This window comes from Rhinopithecus roxellana, chromosome 1 (genome assembly GCF_007565055.1).
Source record: "Rhinopithecus roxellana isolate Shanxi Qingling chromosome 1, ASM756505v1, whole genome shotgun sequence".
In the NCBI taxonomy this organism is placed as follows: Eukaryota; Metazoa; Chordata; class Mammalia; order Primates; family Cercopithecidae; genus Rhinopithecus; species Rhinopithecus roxellana.
This window is the reverse complement of record NC_044549.1, coordinates 185,093,210-185,113,166: the sequence shown is the minus strand read 5'-3', so window position 1 is coordinate 185,113,166 and position 19,957 is coordinate 185,093,210. Positions and strand designations below refer to the sequence as shown.

At 41.3% G+C, this 19,957-nt stretch overlaps 1 protein-coding gene across 3 annotated transcripts in view; it reads right to left on the bottom strand.

Annotated features, from left to right (window-relative positions):
• Positions 1–5,765: 5,765 nt before the first annotated feature.
• SLC35G2 (solute carrier family 35 member G2) overlaps positions 5,766–19,957 on the bottom strand; it is a 36,788-nt gene continuing 22,596 nt past the window's right edge. For all 3 annotated transcript variants that reach the window (XM_010364819.1, XM_010364821.1, XM_010364820.1), the window contains exon 2: positions 5,766–7,210. In XM_010364819.1, coding sequence (XP_010363121.1) covers positions 5,954–7,192 — 1,239 coding nt within the window. In that variant the 5' untranslated portion in view covers positions 7,193–7,210 and the 3' untranslated portion in view covers positions 5,766–5,953. The remainder of the gene's footprint in view (positions 7,211–19,957) is intronic.

Here is a 19,957-nt window from a genome sequence, read left to right as displayed (position 1 = left end):
GGGTAGATGGTCAGTAAATACTGTTTAAGGCATTAATACTTATTTTAATCCTGGCCCTGGCTATAAGTCTCAAAAGTTTGCAGTTTTCTGCATTTAACTTAAAAATTATTTGATTGGTAATGCATGCATGTGGTTAGCCTGTGCTGTAATTTAGATGTTTGTCCCCCTAAACTTCCTGTTGAAACTTGATCCCCAATGTTGGAGGTAGGGACTAATGGGCAGTGTTGGGTCATGGAGGTGGTTCCTTCATGAATAGATTAACGTCCTCCCTGGGAAGGGGGTAACTCTTTATTTCCGCGAGAGCTGGTTAAAAAGAACGTCGCACTTCCCTTCTTTTTCTTCCTCTCTGGCCATGTAATCTCTGCACACACCAGCTCTCGTTTGCCTTCTGCTGTGAGTATAAGCAGTCTTAAGCTCCCATCAGATGCAGATGCTCAGTCTTGAACTTTTCCAGACATCAGAACCATAAGCCAAATAAACCTTTTTTATTTATAAATTATCCAGCCTTGGCTATTCCTTTCTAGCAGCACTAAAGGGACTAAGACAACCTGCCATATGTAGGATCACAAGGTCAAGCACAAATTTATCTATCTGTCTATGCTGTACTATCCTCAGGTTGGCTGAGACAAGTAGACCATGAAACTGGGCAACAGCTACTCTATGTCTACATTCTATTATTGGCATCCAAAGTGAATATTGGCGGTGGATTTTGAGTTTATTCTAAGGGTTTAAATAGCTTTGCATGTTTTATCATGACTGGTATGGACTGAATTGCATCCCCCCAAAAAATTCATATGCTGAAGCCCTCACTCCTAATGTGACTATATAAATGTTCCTCAACTTACAAAGGAGTTAGGTTCCAATAAACCCACCATAAATTGAAAATACCATAAGTTGAAAAGATCGTAAGTCAAAAATGCATTTAATGCTTCTAACCTACCAAACATCATAGCTTAGTGTAGCCTACCTAAAACGTGCTCAGAATACCTACATTAGCCTTCAGTTAGGCAAAATCATCTAACAGAAAGCTTATTTTTTAATAAAGTATTATTTCATGTAATCTAAATACTGAATGAAAAACTGGATGGTTTTATGGGTACTCAAAGTACAGATTCTAGAGTGTATATGGCTTTTGCACCATCATAAAGTCAAAAAAATCTTAAGTCAGGGACCATCTCTATTTGGGGCTAGGCCTTTAGGGAGGTAATAAAAATTAACTTAGGTCATAAAGGTGGGGCCCTAATCCCATAAGATTAATGTCTTTATAGAAAGTGGCACCAGAGAGCTCTCTCCATTTGAGAACACAGCAAAACAGACATCTGCAAGCCAGTGAGAGAGCCCTCACCCAAAACTGACCATGCCGGCACCCTCTTTTGGACCTCCCAACCTACAGAACTTTGAAAAAATAAACTTCTGTTGTGTAAGCCACCCAATCTAGTATTTTGTTTTGGCAGCCCAAGCAAATACAATGGTTTTATTTGTTGATACATTTTATAAAGTTTACAGACTGAGATATTAATATTATATTCATTTTTGAAGAAACTTGTCCAGAGTTAAAACTATTGCCGCAAAATCACCCATCAAATTGTTAGCACAGCCTGGCTCAATTTTAATTCTAATTACATACTTAACATCTGATGGAGGCAGAAGGTGTGAAATCAAATACAACAGGTAAAAGACAGAAATACAGTTCTTGCCTTCATGTAGCTTACCACCACCTTAAGTGGGGAAAATTAACCCAGAAAGAAATATGCTTAAGTCATACATTCAGTTTTTTTTTTTTTTTTTTTTTGAGATGGAGTCTTGCTTTTTTGCCCAGGCTGGAGTACAGTGGCCCCACCTCAGCTCACTGCAGCCTCCACCTCCCGGGTTCAAGCAATTCTCCTGCATCAGCCTCCCAAGTTGCTGGGACTACAGGCACACACCACCACACCTGGCTAATTTTTTGTAATTTTAGTAGAGATGGGTTTCACAATGTTGGTCAGGCTGGTCTCAAACTCCTGACCTCAGGTGATCCACCCACCTCAGCCTCCCAAAGTGTTGGGATTACAGGCGTGAGCCACAGCACCCAGCCACTTTATCTTAATTTTCCTTCTTTAATCTTTCTCATCACTCATTCTTACCAGGAACTCTGAAAAAAAAATTTAAGAAACCTCCAAAAATATATGCAAAAGAGGAGTCAAAGAAGAAGAATAAGGAAACAGCAATGAAAAAGGAAAGCATAGACTGGAAGGGCAGATAGGCAGAAAGGCATTTATGAAATTGCACTTAGAAGGGATGCAGTACATGTTTTCATGGGGTGGGAGCTGTCCCAGAGACTTCCTTTCACAGTCTGTCTCCCCAACTTCCAAATATAAACATGCACATGGCTGCTGCTTCCTCTCTTTCAGGGGAACTCAAACCAAAAAACAGGAATCAGCCTTGCTAATTAGTGCTGAGTGGATCAGGGACTAACCAGAATCAGGCAACAAGAAAATGTAAGTCAAAACTTATGATCAGCCCTGGCAACAGAGCTAGACCTTGTCTCTACAACATTTTTTTTAATCAGCTGGGCATAGTGGCATGTGCCTGTAGTCCCAGCCAGTAGTCCCAGCCACTCTGGAGGCTGAGGTGGGAGGATGGCTTGAGCCCAGGAATTTCAGGCTGCAATGAGCTATGATCACACCACGTCTCAAAACAAAAACAAAACTTATCTAGGGACTACAGGTGGCGCTTTGGATATGGGCAGCTAATCTGTCTACGATTAAAAACACGCAGGTGGCTTACTTTATTAATCCCAAATAAAAGAATTTGGGAACACAAGAAAGGGAAAAATGAGCCTCCATGTCAAGACCTTTCCCAGAAACCTGATAGCTTATAGTTAGAAATTGTTACAGAGAGTCCAGGTGTGGTGGCTTACGCTTGTAATCCCAGTACTTTGGGAGGCTGAAACTGGTGGATCATAAGGTCAGGAGTTCAAAACCAGCCTGGCCAAGATGGTGAAACTCCATCTCTACTAAAAATACAAAAAAAATTAGACTGGCGTGGTGGTGTGCGCCTGTAATCCCAGCTACTTGGGAGGCTGAGGCAGAATAGCTTGAACCCGAAAGGCAGAGATTGCAGTAAGCCAAGATCGAGCCATTGCACTCCAGCCTGGGCAACAGAGCAAGACTCCATCTCAAAAAAAAAAAAAAAAGTGCTCAAACCAGTGTCAGAGAATGACATGTAAACAGATATTTATTATTAGTTTAGTAAATACAAAAATAGATAGGTGCAAAGAGGATATTAAGCCACAGGGGAAAGGAGTTGTGTGGTCAGGTTAGTCAGGCAATTAACTAGAAAAAAGCTGTCCACATAGAGGAGCCTGCATAATAAAAAGGCATTAAACAACAGTAGAATATTGCTAGAGCAAAAGATAGCTAGAAATACAATCAATAACCAGGTTATGGAAGTCAAGCACGTTACAGTTTATTCTATAGGCAATGAGAAGCCATCATAGGGTGTTTTTGTTTTGGTTTTCAGCACTTTAAAGATGTCATTCTTGTCTTCCAGCCTCCATTGTTTCTGTGAGAAACTAGTTGTAATTCTTATCATTGTTTTCTTGTATGTCTTATGTCTTTTTCTATGAATGTTTTTAAGATTTTGTTTATATTTGTTTATCAAAAGTTATACTGATGTTTCTAGGTGTCTTTTTCTATGAATGCTTTTAAGATTTTCATTATATTTATCAAAAGTTACACTGTGATGTTTCATTACACTGTGATGTTTGTTTTGGTTTTCTATTTATCCTGCTTGGGGTTCATTTCATTCTGTAGATCTGTGGGTTGCTGTTTTCTCATTTTCTTTCTTTCTTTTTTAATTCTTTTTTTTGAGATGGAGTCTCGCGCTGACGCCCAGGCTGGAGTGCAGTGGCCGGATCTCAGCTCACTGCCAGCTCCGCCTCCCGGGTTTACGCCATTCTCCTGCCTCAGCCTCCTGAGTAGCTGGGACTACAGGCGCCTGCCACCTCGCCCGGCTAGTTTTTTTGTATTTTTTAGTAGAGACGGGGTTTCACTGTGTTAGCCAGGATGGTCTCGATCTCCTGACCTCGTGATCCGCCCGTGTCAGCCTCCCAAAGTGCTGGGATTACACGCTTGAGCCACCGTGCCCGGCCCTTTTTTAATTCTTTTATCAAATTTGGAAGACTTTTATCCAGTATTTCTTCAAATTTTTTTTTTCTATCCCATTCTGTTTCTCTTCTTCTTCTGGGACTACAATTAAACTCATGCTAGACTTCTCAGTACTTAGTACAGGTCATTCAGGCTCTGTTCATTCCTTTTTTTCCAAATCTTTTTCTGTGTTTCAGTTTGCATAATTTCTATTGAGAGCCACTGTCTAGTAATCCCTAAATGTTGACATTTTCTCAAAGCACAGTACCCTGCTGATGGCTGTAGTTTCCTTTGGGGAAGGTTTAGAGATATGTTAGGAAATCAGAAGTTAGATGGTATTACTACAGAGAGGATTTAGTATTGAGTTTTCATTGACTGAAAAAGCAAAAAGGGAACACTGAGGTCACCCAGAGGTGATAGCTGCAGGGAGCAGCTATCAATGTTAGATCTAATGAGAAGGGGGAATCAAGGTGGACTATGAGGTCTCAGAAACTCGAGACAAATGACCTGGCTGAGTATTGCTCAGACCCCCGAGAGGATGCTGTCTGGCTGATCCTTCTACTTCGGGGAAGGATATGATGAGACTAGTTGTGGGTGGGGAGGATGTCAAAAGAAGCTTAAGGCTGAAATCAATTGCTGCTGCTGGGGCAAAGGGCTCTTGCTTGTTGCTAGGATAACAGTGACAGAAACTGCAAACAAATGGAAAGGAGGAAGTCCTTTCCTGCCTTTTGCCTTCCAGACTCCCTCTAATGCCCTTTATTGATGGAACCTAGTGAGACACCAGCTGGCATAGAAAAAATGTAGTTTGCAGGGTTTGAGCCATAGCATTACAGAGGAAAGTATAGAAGGGGGAATGTGCACCTGAGACAATAGTTTAATAACCAGCACCATATCATTTATTTGTGCTAAATTGGTAAGAATGGCCAAAATTAGACTTAATGCCATCACATATCCTTTTACAGACTTTTAGACCTTTTTGAAAAGAATCTCAGGATACCATGTCAATTTTCTGCTATACTGTGATTACTGTTGGTGCCTTTTTCAGGAGTAAGGAGTACCTTTACTGCAGTTCACACATACATTAGCCACAAAATCATAAACAAGGGCAGCCTTGGAAGAGATCTACATAACTGAGGATAAGCAGACCCTACCCCAACGTTAAGTCTCCGAACATCGGGGACAAAATGGCATGGACTAGGTGGGACTGGCGAGAATCCACACTTCTCCCTATTTCTGTTTCCTATGTATCACCTAATGTGGCCATAATAAGGGGAAGACCAATTTCCTGTTCTAACTTTGGACAACCACCCATTGTCATTAAAAAGCCACTTCTTTTCCCTTGTTTCCTCTTTTCCTGCCTCAACTCAGGCTCCCTTACCCAGCCCTATGACTTCTAGTTTTCTAATGCAAGTAGATGACAAAACAGGGTTTGGTGTTCAACATTTCACCTTATAGTGTATTTTTCACAAATGAAGGAGTTTTGTTGAACATTAACAAATTTCTAATTTCTGAACTTCAGTTCCATCTGAAAGGAGTCATTTCTTTGAGTCTTCTATTATTTAGTAATAGCAGTTAACATTCTCCTTCTACTACAATTTACCTGGAAAGACACCGATAAATACCAATAAAGATACCAGATTCATAACGTATTTTATATATTTAATATTTGTATTTGAATATATTAGACTAGAATAAATTTTCTGCATTTGTATATATATTATATAGCACTCTGTCAATTATATAACACAAAAGACATTCATAGGTAAACATTAAAATGGCAGTATACGTATTAATTGAACATTAAGGAGATAATCATAATCAGGTATTCATTTAATGGGAGAGTCTAGTATTTCCTGGTAGTCCTGCCTTCTTAAATTCCTCCAGTAAAGTTTATAGCCAGCAAGGACAAAAACACTAATCATAATGATCACCCCTCCAAAAACATCATAGATACTAGGAAATATGTGCAGCACGAGAAGCTGCAAGACCATAGCTACCACAATCTCCAAATGTTGTACTGTGCTAACCAAAGCTGGATGGAATTTGTCCAAGGCATAATAAACTCCTAAGAATGCTGCAGTAGAACAGACACATATAGCAATGAGATAACTCCAGGTTTCTCCATCTAATGGGATGATGGGTTCTTGAAGAATGAACATAGTAGATATTCCCCAAATTGTCCCTGTCCAACCAAAGGTAAACAGTGCAGTCCACATGCTGATCTTCTCCTTGATGGATCTATATACTATCATTGAAAGAGCAGTGGTCAGTCCAGCCATCACAGTCATGGTGTACCCAAAGGCTTCTTTCCAGGCATTTAACAAAGAATTATCTTCATCAACAATGTTGGGGATCATGACAAGACAAACACCTAAGATGCTGCAAACAACTGTAGCCATGTCAACATAAGCCATTTTCTCATCTACGAGTAAAAAAGCCAAAATGGCACTGAAGACTGTAGTTGTGGCTCTCCACATAGTGGTCCCATTGCTGGGAGGGACTATTGAAAATGATGTATAAGCACAAGTGATAGAAATGACATTGCATATACCATAAAAGAAGAGTCGTAATCTGTATCCACTGGGTCCAAAGGGGGCCTCCTGATAGTAACACACAACTAACACAGATAAGACCTGCAAAACAGAACGGATAAAAATCAGTTCTAGAGATGGAACTTTAGACCGGTCAGAAACAAGCCTAGTGATAAGAGCTACACATCCATGAGCCAAAGCAGATCCAAACAGCACTATCCACATTTTTCGGGACTGAAAAATGTTTTTTTCTGCAAAGCTCTGGAATTGTCCAATCTCATTGATCATTGGGTCTTCTGTTGGTGGAGGTAGGGTATCCATGGTTCCAAAGAAAGTTCTTCCTTTTTTTTTCATTTCACTCAGCAGACCTTTCTTTGGATTTTCTTCCATAAAATTTCCATAGTCTTCATTGATTTCTTCATATCCATCATCCCCAGGCTGGGGATAATGAGAAGTATATTTCACCATCACTGTGTTGGGATGTATTTTCACCCGTTTTTTAACTGGATATTTTTTGGAGGGAGAAGTATCCATTTCTTCAGATAATCAATTCTATTTAAAGAAAAAAAAATGACAAAAAGACATTCATTTCATTGAAAATTTAATTCCTATTATAATCATATGCACCAGTTCAATGATAGAAAGTAGAGGCTGTAACAGTAGTCCAGAAAAAAAAAAAAAAAAAAAGATGATCTGGCAATATGCCTTATCAGATTATGGTACCTACTGGAATTGTTTACCCTTTTTTCACTCTCATCTGAAGTCTGTCCCCATTTCTCTTTGCTTACTTGTTTCATTCAGCTCTATTTTCTATCTTTATACTACAAATGGATTTTTCCATCTTTCCTACCTGTTTACCTATCCAACAAGCAAAACACAGAAAGATAAATAATAACTTAGGTCAAACCTTTCCTTCTCATTGGGTGCATTTGTCTGTTATAAGTCCAAAGTATTTTGTATAATCAATTCTGTATAATACCAGAATTCACCTTATAAATTATAGTGATTTTTAAATATTTATTCTGGACTCCCCATAAGTTTTGAGATATAAAAATACACTGAAATTAGAACATAAATAACATGAATTTAGTAACACTCACGCATTGTTGGTAGAAAGGTTAAATTGTACAACCTCTCTCATGAGCAACTGGGCCATATGTATTAAGATTTTAAAGGCCGGGCGCGGTGGCTCAAGCCTGTAATCCTAGCACTTTGGGAGGCCGAGACGGGCGGATCATGAGGTCAGGAGATCGAGACCATCCTGGCTAATACGGTGAAACCCCGTCTCTACTAAAAAATACAAAAAACTAGCCGGGCGACGAGGCGGGCGCCTGTAGTCCCAGCTACTCGGGAGGCTGAGACAGGAGAATGGCGTGAACCCGGGAGGCGGAGCTTGCAGTGAGCTGAGAGCCGGCCACTGCACTCCAGCCTGGGCGGCAGAGCAAGACTCCGTCTCAAAAAAAAAAAAAAAAAAGATTTTAACTACCCTCTACTCAGCAATACCACTTTTAAGATTTTATGCTAAAGAGATGATCACAATATGCTTTTTACATTCTGAATAAAAAAAGGGGGGGAATAATAATACATATTTATATTTGCTTACATAACAAATTATATAAAGATACCAAGAAAACTAATAGTGGTTCAGGTGACAGGAGGAACACAAATGGAAGAAAACCTTTTTGGTTTTTTTTTTTTTTACATTTTTATTTTTGAATTGTGATATTATCCAAAAAAATTAGAATTAAAATGTTTATCTGTTACTTAAGAAAAAGAATATACCAAAAAATGTGGCAAAAATATACATACAGGAGAGTTCATTGTAGCTTACTATAATGAATGTTCATACAATGGAATACTATGCTATCTATCTATTAAAAATGACAATACTATGCTATCTATCTATTAAAAATGCACGGTGGCTCATGCCTGTAGTCCCAGCACTTTGGGAGGCTGAGGCGGGCGGATCACTTGAGGCCAGGAGTTTGAGAGGAGTTAGGCCAGCCTGGCCAACATGGTGAAACGCCATCTCTACTAAAAATACAAAATTTAGCCAGGCCTGGTGGTATGTGTCTGTAATCCCAGCTACTCAGGAGACTGAGGCATGAGAATCACATGAATCCAGGAAGCAGAGGTTGCAGTGAGCCAAGATTGTGCTACTGCACTCCAGCCTGGGTGACAGAGACTCTGTCTCAAAAAAGAAAAAAAAAACACGATGTCCACTATATAATGTCAAGTGGGGAAAAAAAAGTTGAACTTACTATAAGAGTTAAATAAAATAATGCACATAAACAATCTGCCACAGTGCTGGCATATAGTAAACTCTCAATAAATGTTAGCAATAAATGTGGCTTCCTTTTACCTATAACAACTTTATGAAACACTGGGTATCTTCTACAATATTATTATTTCTTTTAGACCTTTATTTTTTCACTTGGTTCTTTCTTTCCTTTCAGCAATTTCCTATTTCTTTCCCAATAATTCCTCTCCTCCCACTTAAAAAACAAAAAAGAGGCCAAGCACTCTGGCTCATGCCTGTAATCCGAGCATTTTGGGAGGCCGAGATAGGCGGATCGCCTGAGGTCAGGAGTTCGAGACCTGCCTGGCCAACATGGTAAAACCTCGTCTCTACTAGAAATACAAAAACTAGCTGGGTGTGCTGGCGTGCACCTGTAATCCCAGCTACTCAGGAGGCTGAGGTAGGATAATTGCCTGAACCCAGGAGACGGAGGTTGCAGTGAGCCGAGATTGTGCCACTGCACTCCAGCGTCAGCAACAGAGCAAGACTCCATCTCAAAAAAAAAAAAAGAAAATATTTTTTTCTTCCTCGTGACTCCCCTGATTTCTTGCCAAAAACTCATCAGTTCCAAGATCTTAAACAATGGCCCAGAAATAAAATCTCATTTTGTTCTTTGACACCATCTAGGGAGCCAACTGTTGTATTCCTATTTACTCCTTTCTTTTTGAAAAGGCACCACCTTCAGCTGGAAGAAGTCATGAAAAAAGTATCACCTGTGCCTCCAAACCCTTCTGTTTCCTAGCCTGGATGTCCCATTTGCAGTCCTTCTTCCTGCACACCACTATCAGGCTAATCTGATTGTTCTTTATTTCCAACTTTTGCCAGGACATGTCAAATCATAGCTTCAGCTTCAATAATCCCAAACTGAATAGTCTTGTTCTCCCAAATAGATTTTTTTCCTAATGTCCTCATTTATGTTTGTGATACCACAATTTCTCCAGTTCCCCAAGCTAGAGATTAGGGAATACTGTGAATTATCTTTTCTCCCATCTTACTTGCATTTGGTCACTAATCTTAGTGTTTTTGTCTTTGAAATATTCCTGTTTTTCCCTTTCTCCTCCAATTCTATGTAACTTTTATAATTGTGGTTTGGGTTATTGGGAATTCCTATCTAGAATATTGCAACAGCATCCTAACTAGCCTCCCTTGAATCCCAGTCCTTCTCTAAAATTTATCTATATTATCCCATTGTCACATTGATCTGCCTTTAAAAGACTCAAAACAAAACAAAAAAAAACTTTTCTCAAGCTTTCCCCATTCAAGAACCTACAGTGATTTGCTAATCTCTACCTTATCAAATTTCAGCGACTCTGCCAGGCTCTCAATACCCTGGCTAATCTAGCTCCTATCAGTACTTAGCTCTTCAACATGCCTACTTTGCTCTGAGCAGTCAGTCCAGTGTCTTCCCCGTCCTCATTCTCCATATGTAGCCTAAGCTTTTATTCTCACTAGTTTCCCTTCTGCTCCAACTTTGTAAACACTGTTCATCTCCCTTTGCGACGGAGTCTCACTCTTCACCCAGGCTGGAGTGCAGTAGTGCGATCTCGGCTCACTGCAAGCTCCACCTCCCGGGTTCATGCCATTCTCCTGCCTCAGCCTCCCGAGTAGCTGGGACTACAGGCGCCCACCACGCCCGGCTAATTTTTTGTATTTTTAGTGGAGACGGGGTTTCACCGTGTTAGCCAAGATGGTCTCGATCTCCTGACCTCGTGATCCGCCCGCCTCAGCCTCCCAAAGTGCTGGGATTACAGGTGTGAGCCACCATGCCCAGCCAACACTGTTCATCTTTAAAGGCCCAGTACAAATTCTATCTTTTAGAAACAAGCCTTTCCTGACCTCTAGCCACTTGTAGGTTTTTCTTCCTTGTTTAAACATCTGCAGTAGTACTTCTAACCTAATATTTTGTAATCTAATAATTTTGTGATCTAGCTGTCTCAACTCAGTGGAATTTTGTTTCTAGTCAACTGTGCCCAAATTTGATATGTCAAATAATAATTATTTTGAGACAGGGTCTCACTCTGTTGCCCAGGCTGGAGTGCAGTGGTGTGATCACTGCTCACTGCAGCTTCAACCTCTAGGGCTCAAGCAATCCTCCCAGCTCAGCCTCAGCTGAGACACTTGCACACCATCCCTCCTGGCTATTTTTTACACTTTCTATAGAGACAGGGTTTTGCCATGTTGCCCACGATGATCTCAAACTCCTGGGTTCAAGCAATAAGCACACCTCGGCCTCTCAAAATGCTGGAATTACAGGCGTGAGCTACCATGCCCCGCGGCATTATTATTATTTTTTAATTCAACAACTTTGTGTGTTATATTATTGGACACAAATACAAAGTTATATCATGCTTTCAAGATATTCTTTTACTAATTCTCAGAACAATGCAAGGCATAAACATTTGTGCACACTCATGCCTACTTGTGTGATCCTGAGTTTAATAGAAGAAAGGATAGAAACTAGCCTGGCTTATACATTTTTTAAAATATTATTTGGCTCATTTTCCCTAAAAACATCAAGAAAGGAATTGCCACATGCCTAATTCAAAAGTTATGCTTAGTGGTAAGGATATATATATACATCAACTTTTAAGAGGTTTAAAAAAAAAACTTCTCCCATTGTAACAGCTTATAGTTCACCACATACTACTAAAACAACCCATAAACCATGAGTGCATTATCAGGAGTGATAGGAAGGGTGAGTCGACCAATGTGAAATTTACCTTGTAGGCAGTTGACATTCTGTGGTGTATGGCAACTGGTCATGAGCAGAACGAAGAATTTAGAAGGATCCAATCTCTCAATATGCTGGCACAAACTGTGTCACTTGGGTCCATCAATATCATTTTCCAGCACTTTTGGGAGGCTGAGGCGGGCAGATCACTTGAGGTCAGGGGTTTGAGACCAGCCTAACCAACATGGTGAAACCTCATCTCTACTAAAAATACAGAAAATTAGCTGGGTGTGGTGCCACATGCCTGTAGTCCCAGCTACTTGGGAGGCTGAGACACCAGATTAACTTGAACCCAGGAGGCAGAGGTTGCAGTGAGCCAAGATCGCACCACTGCACTTCAGCCTGGGAGACACAGTGAGAACTTGTGTCAAAAATAAAAAATAAAAATAAATAAAAGCACAGGATTTAAAGTAAAAAAAAAAAAGTTGGGTTCAACTTTACCCCTTATTAATCATGACTTTGGGTACGTGATTTTGTTTTCATAAACTTTAGTTTCTACATGTATAAAAGAGATAATAATACTTATTACCTATGATTATTACGAAGTATAATGATAAAATATATGTAAATTAAATGGCATAACTTGTGGTGTATTTAGCACACAATAAAAATTAGGTACTATAATACATAATTTTTTTTAGGTTCAGGGAGTACATGTGCAGATTCATTACACACACACATATATATATATATATATATATATATATTTTTTTTTTTTTTTGAGGCAGAGTTTCGCTCTTATTGCCCAGGCTGGAGTGCAATGGCACGATCTTGGCTCACTACAACCCCCACCTCCCGGATTCAAGCGATTCTTCTGCCTCAGCCTCCCGAGTTGCTGGGATTACAGGCATGTGCCACCACGCCCAGCTAATTTTGTATTTTTAGTAGAGACGGGATTTCTCCATGTTGGTCAGGCTAGTCTTGAACTCCCTACCTCAGGTGATCTGCCTGCCTCGGCCTCCCAAAGTGCTGGGATTACAGGCATAAGCCACCATGCCTGGTCCGTTACATGTATATATTATGTAATGGTAAGATTTAGGATTCTGGTGTATCCATCACCCAGATAGTGAGCACTGTACCCAATAGGTAATTTTTTAACCCTCTCTTCCCACCTGCTCTACCCCATTTTGGAGTCTCCAGTGTCTATTATTTCCATCTTCATGTGTATCCATTGTTTAACTCCCACTTAATAAGAGCTTATAATACAGAACATGCTGTATTTGATTTTATGTTTCTGAGTTATTTCACTTAGGATAATAGCCTCTGGCTCTATCCATGTTGCTGCAAAGGACATAATTTCATTCTTTTTTATGACTATGATAGCTTTTTGTCACTCCAGATTCACTTTGTCACTCAGTGAATATGGCTGGCTCAAGTGATCCTCCCACCTCAGTCTCCTAAGTAGCTGGGGCGTCAGACGCCTGCCATCACGCCCACCTAATAATTTTTGTATTTTTTGTAGAGATGGGTTTTTGCCATGTTGCCCAGGCTGGTCTCAAACTCCTGGGCTCAAGTGATCCACCAACCTCACCCTCCCAAAGTGCTGGGATTATAAGCATGAGCCACCACACCCAGCCTCTGATGGCTTCTTGGTGTGTAAACTTGGCTATGCTGAACTACACTTTCCAATTTATTTAATCAAACACTATCTAAGTTGCTGTTGTGAAGAGATTTTACAGATGTAATAAAAGTCCCTTTTGTTTGTTGTAAATATGTTGATAAATAAATAGCCCCTAATCTGTTGACTTTATCCTGGGTAGGCCTGACTTAATAAGGGGAGCCCTTTAAAGGTGGGGGCTTAGGCCTTCCTTAAATTCAGAGTTTCCAAACAGCTTATGCCCTTGGGGTTCCAGCCTGTTCATGATTTTTTCTTTACTGCCTGTGGACAACAAGTATCCTGTGCTCATGGGTTTCTAACCAGTTTTTTCTCCTTTGTTTTGAGACAGAGTCTTGCTTTGTCACCCAGACTAGAGTGTAGTGATACAATCCCGGCTCACTGCAACCTCTGCCTTCCAGGTTCAAGCGATTCTCCTGCCTCAGCCTCCTGAGTACCTGGGATTACAGGCACCCACCGCCGCCACCACTACATCCAGCTAATTTTTGTATTTTAGTAGAGGTGGGGTTTCGCCCTATTAGCCAGGCTGGTCTCCAACTCCTGACCTCAAGTGATCCATCTGCCTCGGCCTTCCAAAGTGCTGGGATTACAGGCATGAGCCACTGCTCCCAGCCCTAACTGGCCCTTAATCTCCCCTTCCTGAATGACTGCCTACAGACTTCAGACTTGCTTATCCAGCCCCCATAAGAACATAAGCCATTTTTTTTTTTTTTTGAGATGGAGTTTCGCTCTTGTAGCCCAGGCTGGAGTGCAATGAAGCCAATCCTTTATAATAAATCCCCTACTGGTTCTGTGTTTCAAATTAACTCCTAACTCTGATATACGTTAGAATTCTCTCCTTGCTTGTTGTCTTCTGCTAACTCCAATAGGCCACCAATATTCTCTTGGTTGCAAGTATCCAAATGTAGCTTATCTCAGGTAAATTCTAGAGGGCCTCCTCAGTACACAAATCCCTGATGTGGGAGAGCCTTACATTTTGAGACTTAGAGTCCACAGATTTTTGCTGTTTGGTCTTCTTGCCTAGTAGGCAGCTGTCCTTGGCAGGAACCAACAGTATTCACTTGGCCCCAGGAAACTAGGAAATTTTATTTATTTATTTATTTATTGACAGAGTCTCACTCTGTCACCCAGGCTAGAATGTAGTGGCATGATCTTAGCTCACTGCAACCTCCACCTCCCAAGTTCAAGTGATTCTCCTGCCTCAGCCTCCCTCAGCCTCCAGAGTAACTGGGATTACAGGCATGCACCACCACGCCCAGCTAGTTTTTGTATTTTTAGTAGAGATGGGGTTTCACCATGTTGGCTAGGCTGGTCTCAAACTCCTGACCTCAGGTGATCCACCTGCCTTAGCCTCCCAAAGTACTGGGATTACAGGTGTGAGCTACCATGCCCAGCCAGAAATTTTATTTTAGAGATAAGAAATTTAAGACTCAGAAATTTTGAGTTCTGGTTTGGCCACCAACAAGAGTAATATTGTCTGTCTTAAGAGAAAGTGTTTTGGATGATAACTGTTGGGATCTTTGACATGTCTTCACAATCAGTTTGTCTTTTTAATGACTTCATACTTCTAGTGTTTTGATATTTCTCCCAATGCAAGACCACTATGTACTTTAGCCACTGTAACTTTCTGCAATCTACTCTAAATTGTTCTGATCAAAGTGCCAACTCAACTTTTCCTCCTTCCTCAGAGACAAGTGCTCTAAACCAGTATCGTGGCTTTAGTTCCTCTGACAAGGATTCACATGGGGAAAGTGACCACTAAGGCAGACGTTTCTACTTCAGCAGTGCAGAGCAACCTAGCTAATTAGAGGGAATATGAAATAGAACCAGAAGTCTAGTCTGCTTAGCTACAAATGTTTCCACCAAAAATACTGGATACAAATGGATTAAAAGTATGCAGTTTGGTGTCTGCTTGAACAATGGGCACATTGAGTGTGGCGAGCTTAAAACCACTATTTTTATCCAAAAGAGGAACTGTTTTCCAAGCTAGATCCCAGAACATGAGGCCTGAGACCACCTCATTCCTATGGTTGAGAAAAGTAATACACAATTTTGGAGGCTGGCACGTCGGCATGTCCAAAATTTGCAGAGTGGGTAGCAGGCCAGTCCAGAGAAGTGCCAATATTGCGGTTTAAGTCCAAAGTCTGTCAGCTAAAGAATTCCCTCTTGCTTGGGGGAGGTCAGTCTTTTGTGCTCTTCAGGCTTTCAACTGATTGGACGATGCCCACCCACATTATGGAAGGCAATTTGCTTTCCCCAAAGTCCACCCTTTCAAATGTAAATCTCATCCAAAAACTCTCACAGAAACATCCAGAATAACGTTTGACCAGCCAAGTTGACATATAAAAGTAACCATAGAATTTTTTTTTTTTTTTAAAGAGGCCAGGTGTGGCGGCTCATACAAGACCAGGAGTTCGAGACCAGCCTGGCCAACATGGCAAAACCCATCTCTAGTAAAAATACAAAAATTAGCTGGACGTCGCAGCACATACCTATAATCCTAGCTACTCAGGAGGCTGAGGCAGGAGAATCGGTGGAACCCAGGAGGCAGAGGTTGCAGAGGAGGCAGATGGCACCACTGCACTCCAGCCTGGGTGACAGAGCAAGACTGTCTCAAAATAATAGAAGACCAAAAAAAAAAAAAAAGAAAACATTAAAAAGCAACAAAAAAAGATTGTTTTAAAGAAAAAAAAGAAAAGTAACCATCAGTCTTATCTCCTGCTTGTCTACCATATGCACAAAGCTTCTGACTATTCCCAACTACTGGGAATTCTTTGAACACATCATGCTTTCATGTCTCTAGGTTGTCTAATATGCTGTTCCTTCTTTATGGAATATTCTTTTCCTGCTTTTTCACCTGGTAATACCTGCTCATTATTCAAGGCCCAGATTAAATATCACCTTCTCTCAAAAACTTCCCTAGGCCTACCTCCCAATCCAATCTGAGTTAGATACCTGCACCCGAGTGGGGGATATAACTTTCATTATACCTTTAGTCACAGAATTTACCTTATTGAATTACAAATGTTTGTCTTTCTCTTCCACTGAACCTGTGATGGTCTCAATTACAGAGACCACATCTAATATAGTACTCAGCATGAGATGAGAATTCAGTAAGTGTCAAATGAAGAATAACCATTTTTTTAATGAAGCAAAATTTAGTACCAACCAAATATAAATAATATAAATAAATGGATTTAAATGGCTAGCAACTCAAATAGGAAGCCTTATCCATTAAAACACTTTAAAGTTCCTAATATTTCAAGAATAAAACATCACAGTATACAGTTTGGCTATTAAGAGAATTTGTGTATTCAGATTCTCTACCTCTGGCACTATTTCTGCTGCTAGGTCTCCCAAATTTCCTTTAATATTAAATTTTTAGGGGCCAGGCACGGTGGCTCACGCCTGTAATCCCAGCACTTTGGGAGGCCAAGGCGGGCGGATCACAAGGTCAAGAGATCAAGACCATCCTGGCCAGCATGGTGAAACCCCGTCTCTACTAAAAATACAAAAATTAGTTGGGCATGATGGCGCGCACCTGTAGTCCCAGCTACTCGAGAGGCTGAGGCAGGATAATTGCCTGAACCTGGGAGGTGGAGATTACAGTGAGCCAAGATCATGCCACTGACTCCAGCCTGGCAATAGAGCAAGACTCCGCATTGGAAAAAAAAAAAAAAGAATTAAATTTTTAGGGCATAACTGCAGCTGTTCCTTAAGTAATTTGTATCTGCTTTAAACCACTAGAGAATTAAACTATTCTCAGTCTATTCTAAAGGGTGCTGGAAATACATGTGTTTCAGCATCTTCAGGCTGAGTTTCAACTGCTAGTTTCCTGATAGTTTCCCAGTGTATGCCTCATATTTTGGCCCAGTCAAGTGAGTTCCAGCACCAGCAAATCCACAGTGATTCCACATCAGGAGCTTCCCAGTGGTTCCATATCTGAGCTTGTTCAGAATAAGCTTCTCACCCGAGAGCTTATTCTATTTACCACCATCAGATATCTAAATAAATAACATTTTGTTTATTCCCATTACAAAAGCAATATGTGTTTACTATAGAACATTTAGAAATGTGGGAAAGCAAAGAAAATAAAAATCACTCATAATCCTACCAGAGACAACTACAGACCCTTCTAGAAAGATTTTTCTTGCAAAAATGGTATCAAACGTCATATCCTATTTTATAACTTCCCCATTTTACAATACATTGTAAACATTTTCCGTGTCATTAAAAATTACATAATATCACTTTTAATGGCTAGTTAATATGGAGCCAAGAAGGGCTTTGAACATATAAACTTCAGCCCTCCTAAAGCTGAAAGGCAAATGGGATGACAAACTACCCTTATGCAGGGCTAGATTCATAGCAATAACAGGAAATGCCACATATGTGAAAATAAACAGATCACAATTTTGAAGTTTTTCCATTGAATGTACATGAAGGAATGTTTTGTCTTGTTTTTTCCTTTTCTTTTTTTTATTTTTTTTGAGATGGAGTCTTGCTTTGTCACCCAGGCTGGAATGCAGTGGCCCAATCTCTGCTCACTGCAACTTCCACCTCCCAGGTTCAAGCAATTCTCCTGCCTCAGCCTCAGGAGTAGCTGAGCCTCAGGAGTAGCCATTTTTTATAGAGACAGGATTTTTGCCGTGTTGGCCAGGCTGGTCTCAAACTCGCGGTCTCATGCGATCAGTCAGCCTGGGCCTCCCAAAGTGCTGGGATTACATGTGTGAGCCACCACGCCCAGTCCCAGGCTGGAGTGCAGTGGCGCAATCTTGGCTCACTGCAACCTCCACCTCCCAGGTTCAAGCAATTCTCCTGCCTCAGCCTCCCAAGTAGCTGGGACTACAGGCGCCTGCCGCCATACCCGACTAGTTTTTTGTATTTTCAGTAGAGATGGGGTTTCACCATGTTAGCCAGGATGGTCTCCATCTCCTTACCTCATGATCACCCACCTCGGCCTCCCAAAGTGCTGGGATTACCAGCATGAGCCACCGCGCCCGGCTGTTTTCTTTTTCTTCTTTTTTCGAGACGGAGTCTCACTCTATCGCCAGGCTGGAGTGCAGTGGCAAAATCTCGGCTCACTGCAACCTCTGCCTCCCGGGTTCAAGCGATTCTCCTTGATTCTCTCCGTGCCCGGCCAGCAAATTTGTTTTCTTATAACTTGCACTTCCTATCCACCTCCCAATAACTTCTATTCAAACCTTCATCTAGGCTCAGCTAGGCTCAGGGCAAAGGGTAAGTGTCAACATGTACATAGTAAAATTCACTCAGAACTCTGATTTTTTCGTTTTGTTTTGAGACAGAGTCCCACTCTGCCACCCAGGTTAGAGTGCAGTGGGGCAATCTCAGCTCACCTCAACCTCCACCTCTTGGGTTCAAGGGATTCTCCTGCCTCAGCTTCCTCAGTAGCAGGGACTACAGGCATGCACCACCATGCCCAGCTAATTTTTGTATTTTTAAGTAGAGAGAGGGTTTCACCATGTTGGCCAAGCTGGTCTCGAACTTCTGAACTCAGGTGATCCGCCCGCCTCGGCCTCCCAAAGTGCTGGGATTACAACCTTGAGCCACTGCGCCTGGCCTTTCTAAGATGGGATCTCACTCTGTCGCCCAGGCTGGAGTGCAGTGGAGCAATTTCAGCTCACTGCAACCTCTACCTACTGGGCTCAAGGGATTCTCCTGCCTCAACCTCCCACGCAGCTGGGATTATAGGTGTGTGCCACCACACCCGGCTAATTTTTGTATTTTTTTTTTTTAGTAGAGACAGGGTTCTGCCACATTGGCCAAGCTGGTCTCGAACTCCTGGCCTCAAGTGAACCGCCCGCCTCAACCTCCCTAAGTGCTGGGATTACACACCTGAGCCACCGCGCCCGACCCAGAACTCTGATTTTTAAAGTACTCCTTCTAAAAAGACTCAGAGCCATAGAGACATCAGAAACAATCATAGAATGACTCTACATCCTCCCACAATGATACTAGACAGACACATTGGCACACTTCGAAATTTCTGGGTTGTGCACAGCCCAAGATGGCTCATTTAAGCTGCCATGTCCACTCCTCCAACAAATCCAGGCGCCATCTGAAGGGGGCATGCCAAGTCACAGTCTCCTTTGTGAATTCCATGATGGCAAGAGAGCTCTCATTCATATTTGCATTCCTGGCACACAGAGCACATTTAATAAAAGTTGATTAAACAAAAATAATGACTTTGTCCTGAACTGCATTCTACAACTGCTCCTTGAGCTTTGTCCTATCCTATAATAGCCATCACAAGCTCTGCTATTTATTCTACCATTTCTGTCCTGGCCCCACCTTTGAGATTGTTCTCACAGTTATCTTTGCCACTAGGTTGCAATTCTGATTATGCTGGTGATGCTGGTTCCAGGTCCCTCAGGAACCCCTCTGCCAGTCTGGTCTGCCCTTGAACTCTATACTGGCCCCAGGGTATCCCAGGATTGTCAGAAAGGCCTGGCCAGGATTCACCTGGGAGGGGGATCAGCAGCTCTGCAAAGTTGTTGGATTGAAAGAACTTTCATTTTGAGCTACATCATTGAAGAGCTTTAAATCTGAAAATAAGAAAGACGTTGAACCCTATTACTCACATCTCTTAGTCATTTGAAGCAGATCCCGAACCACTCAAAAGGACAAAACAAG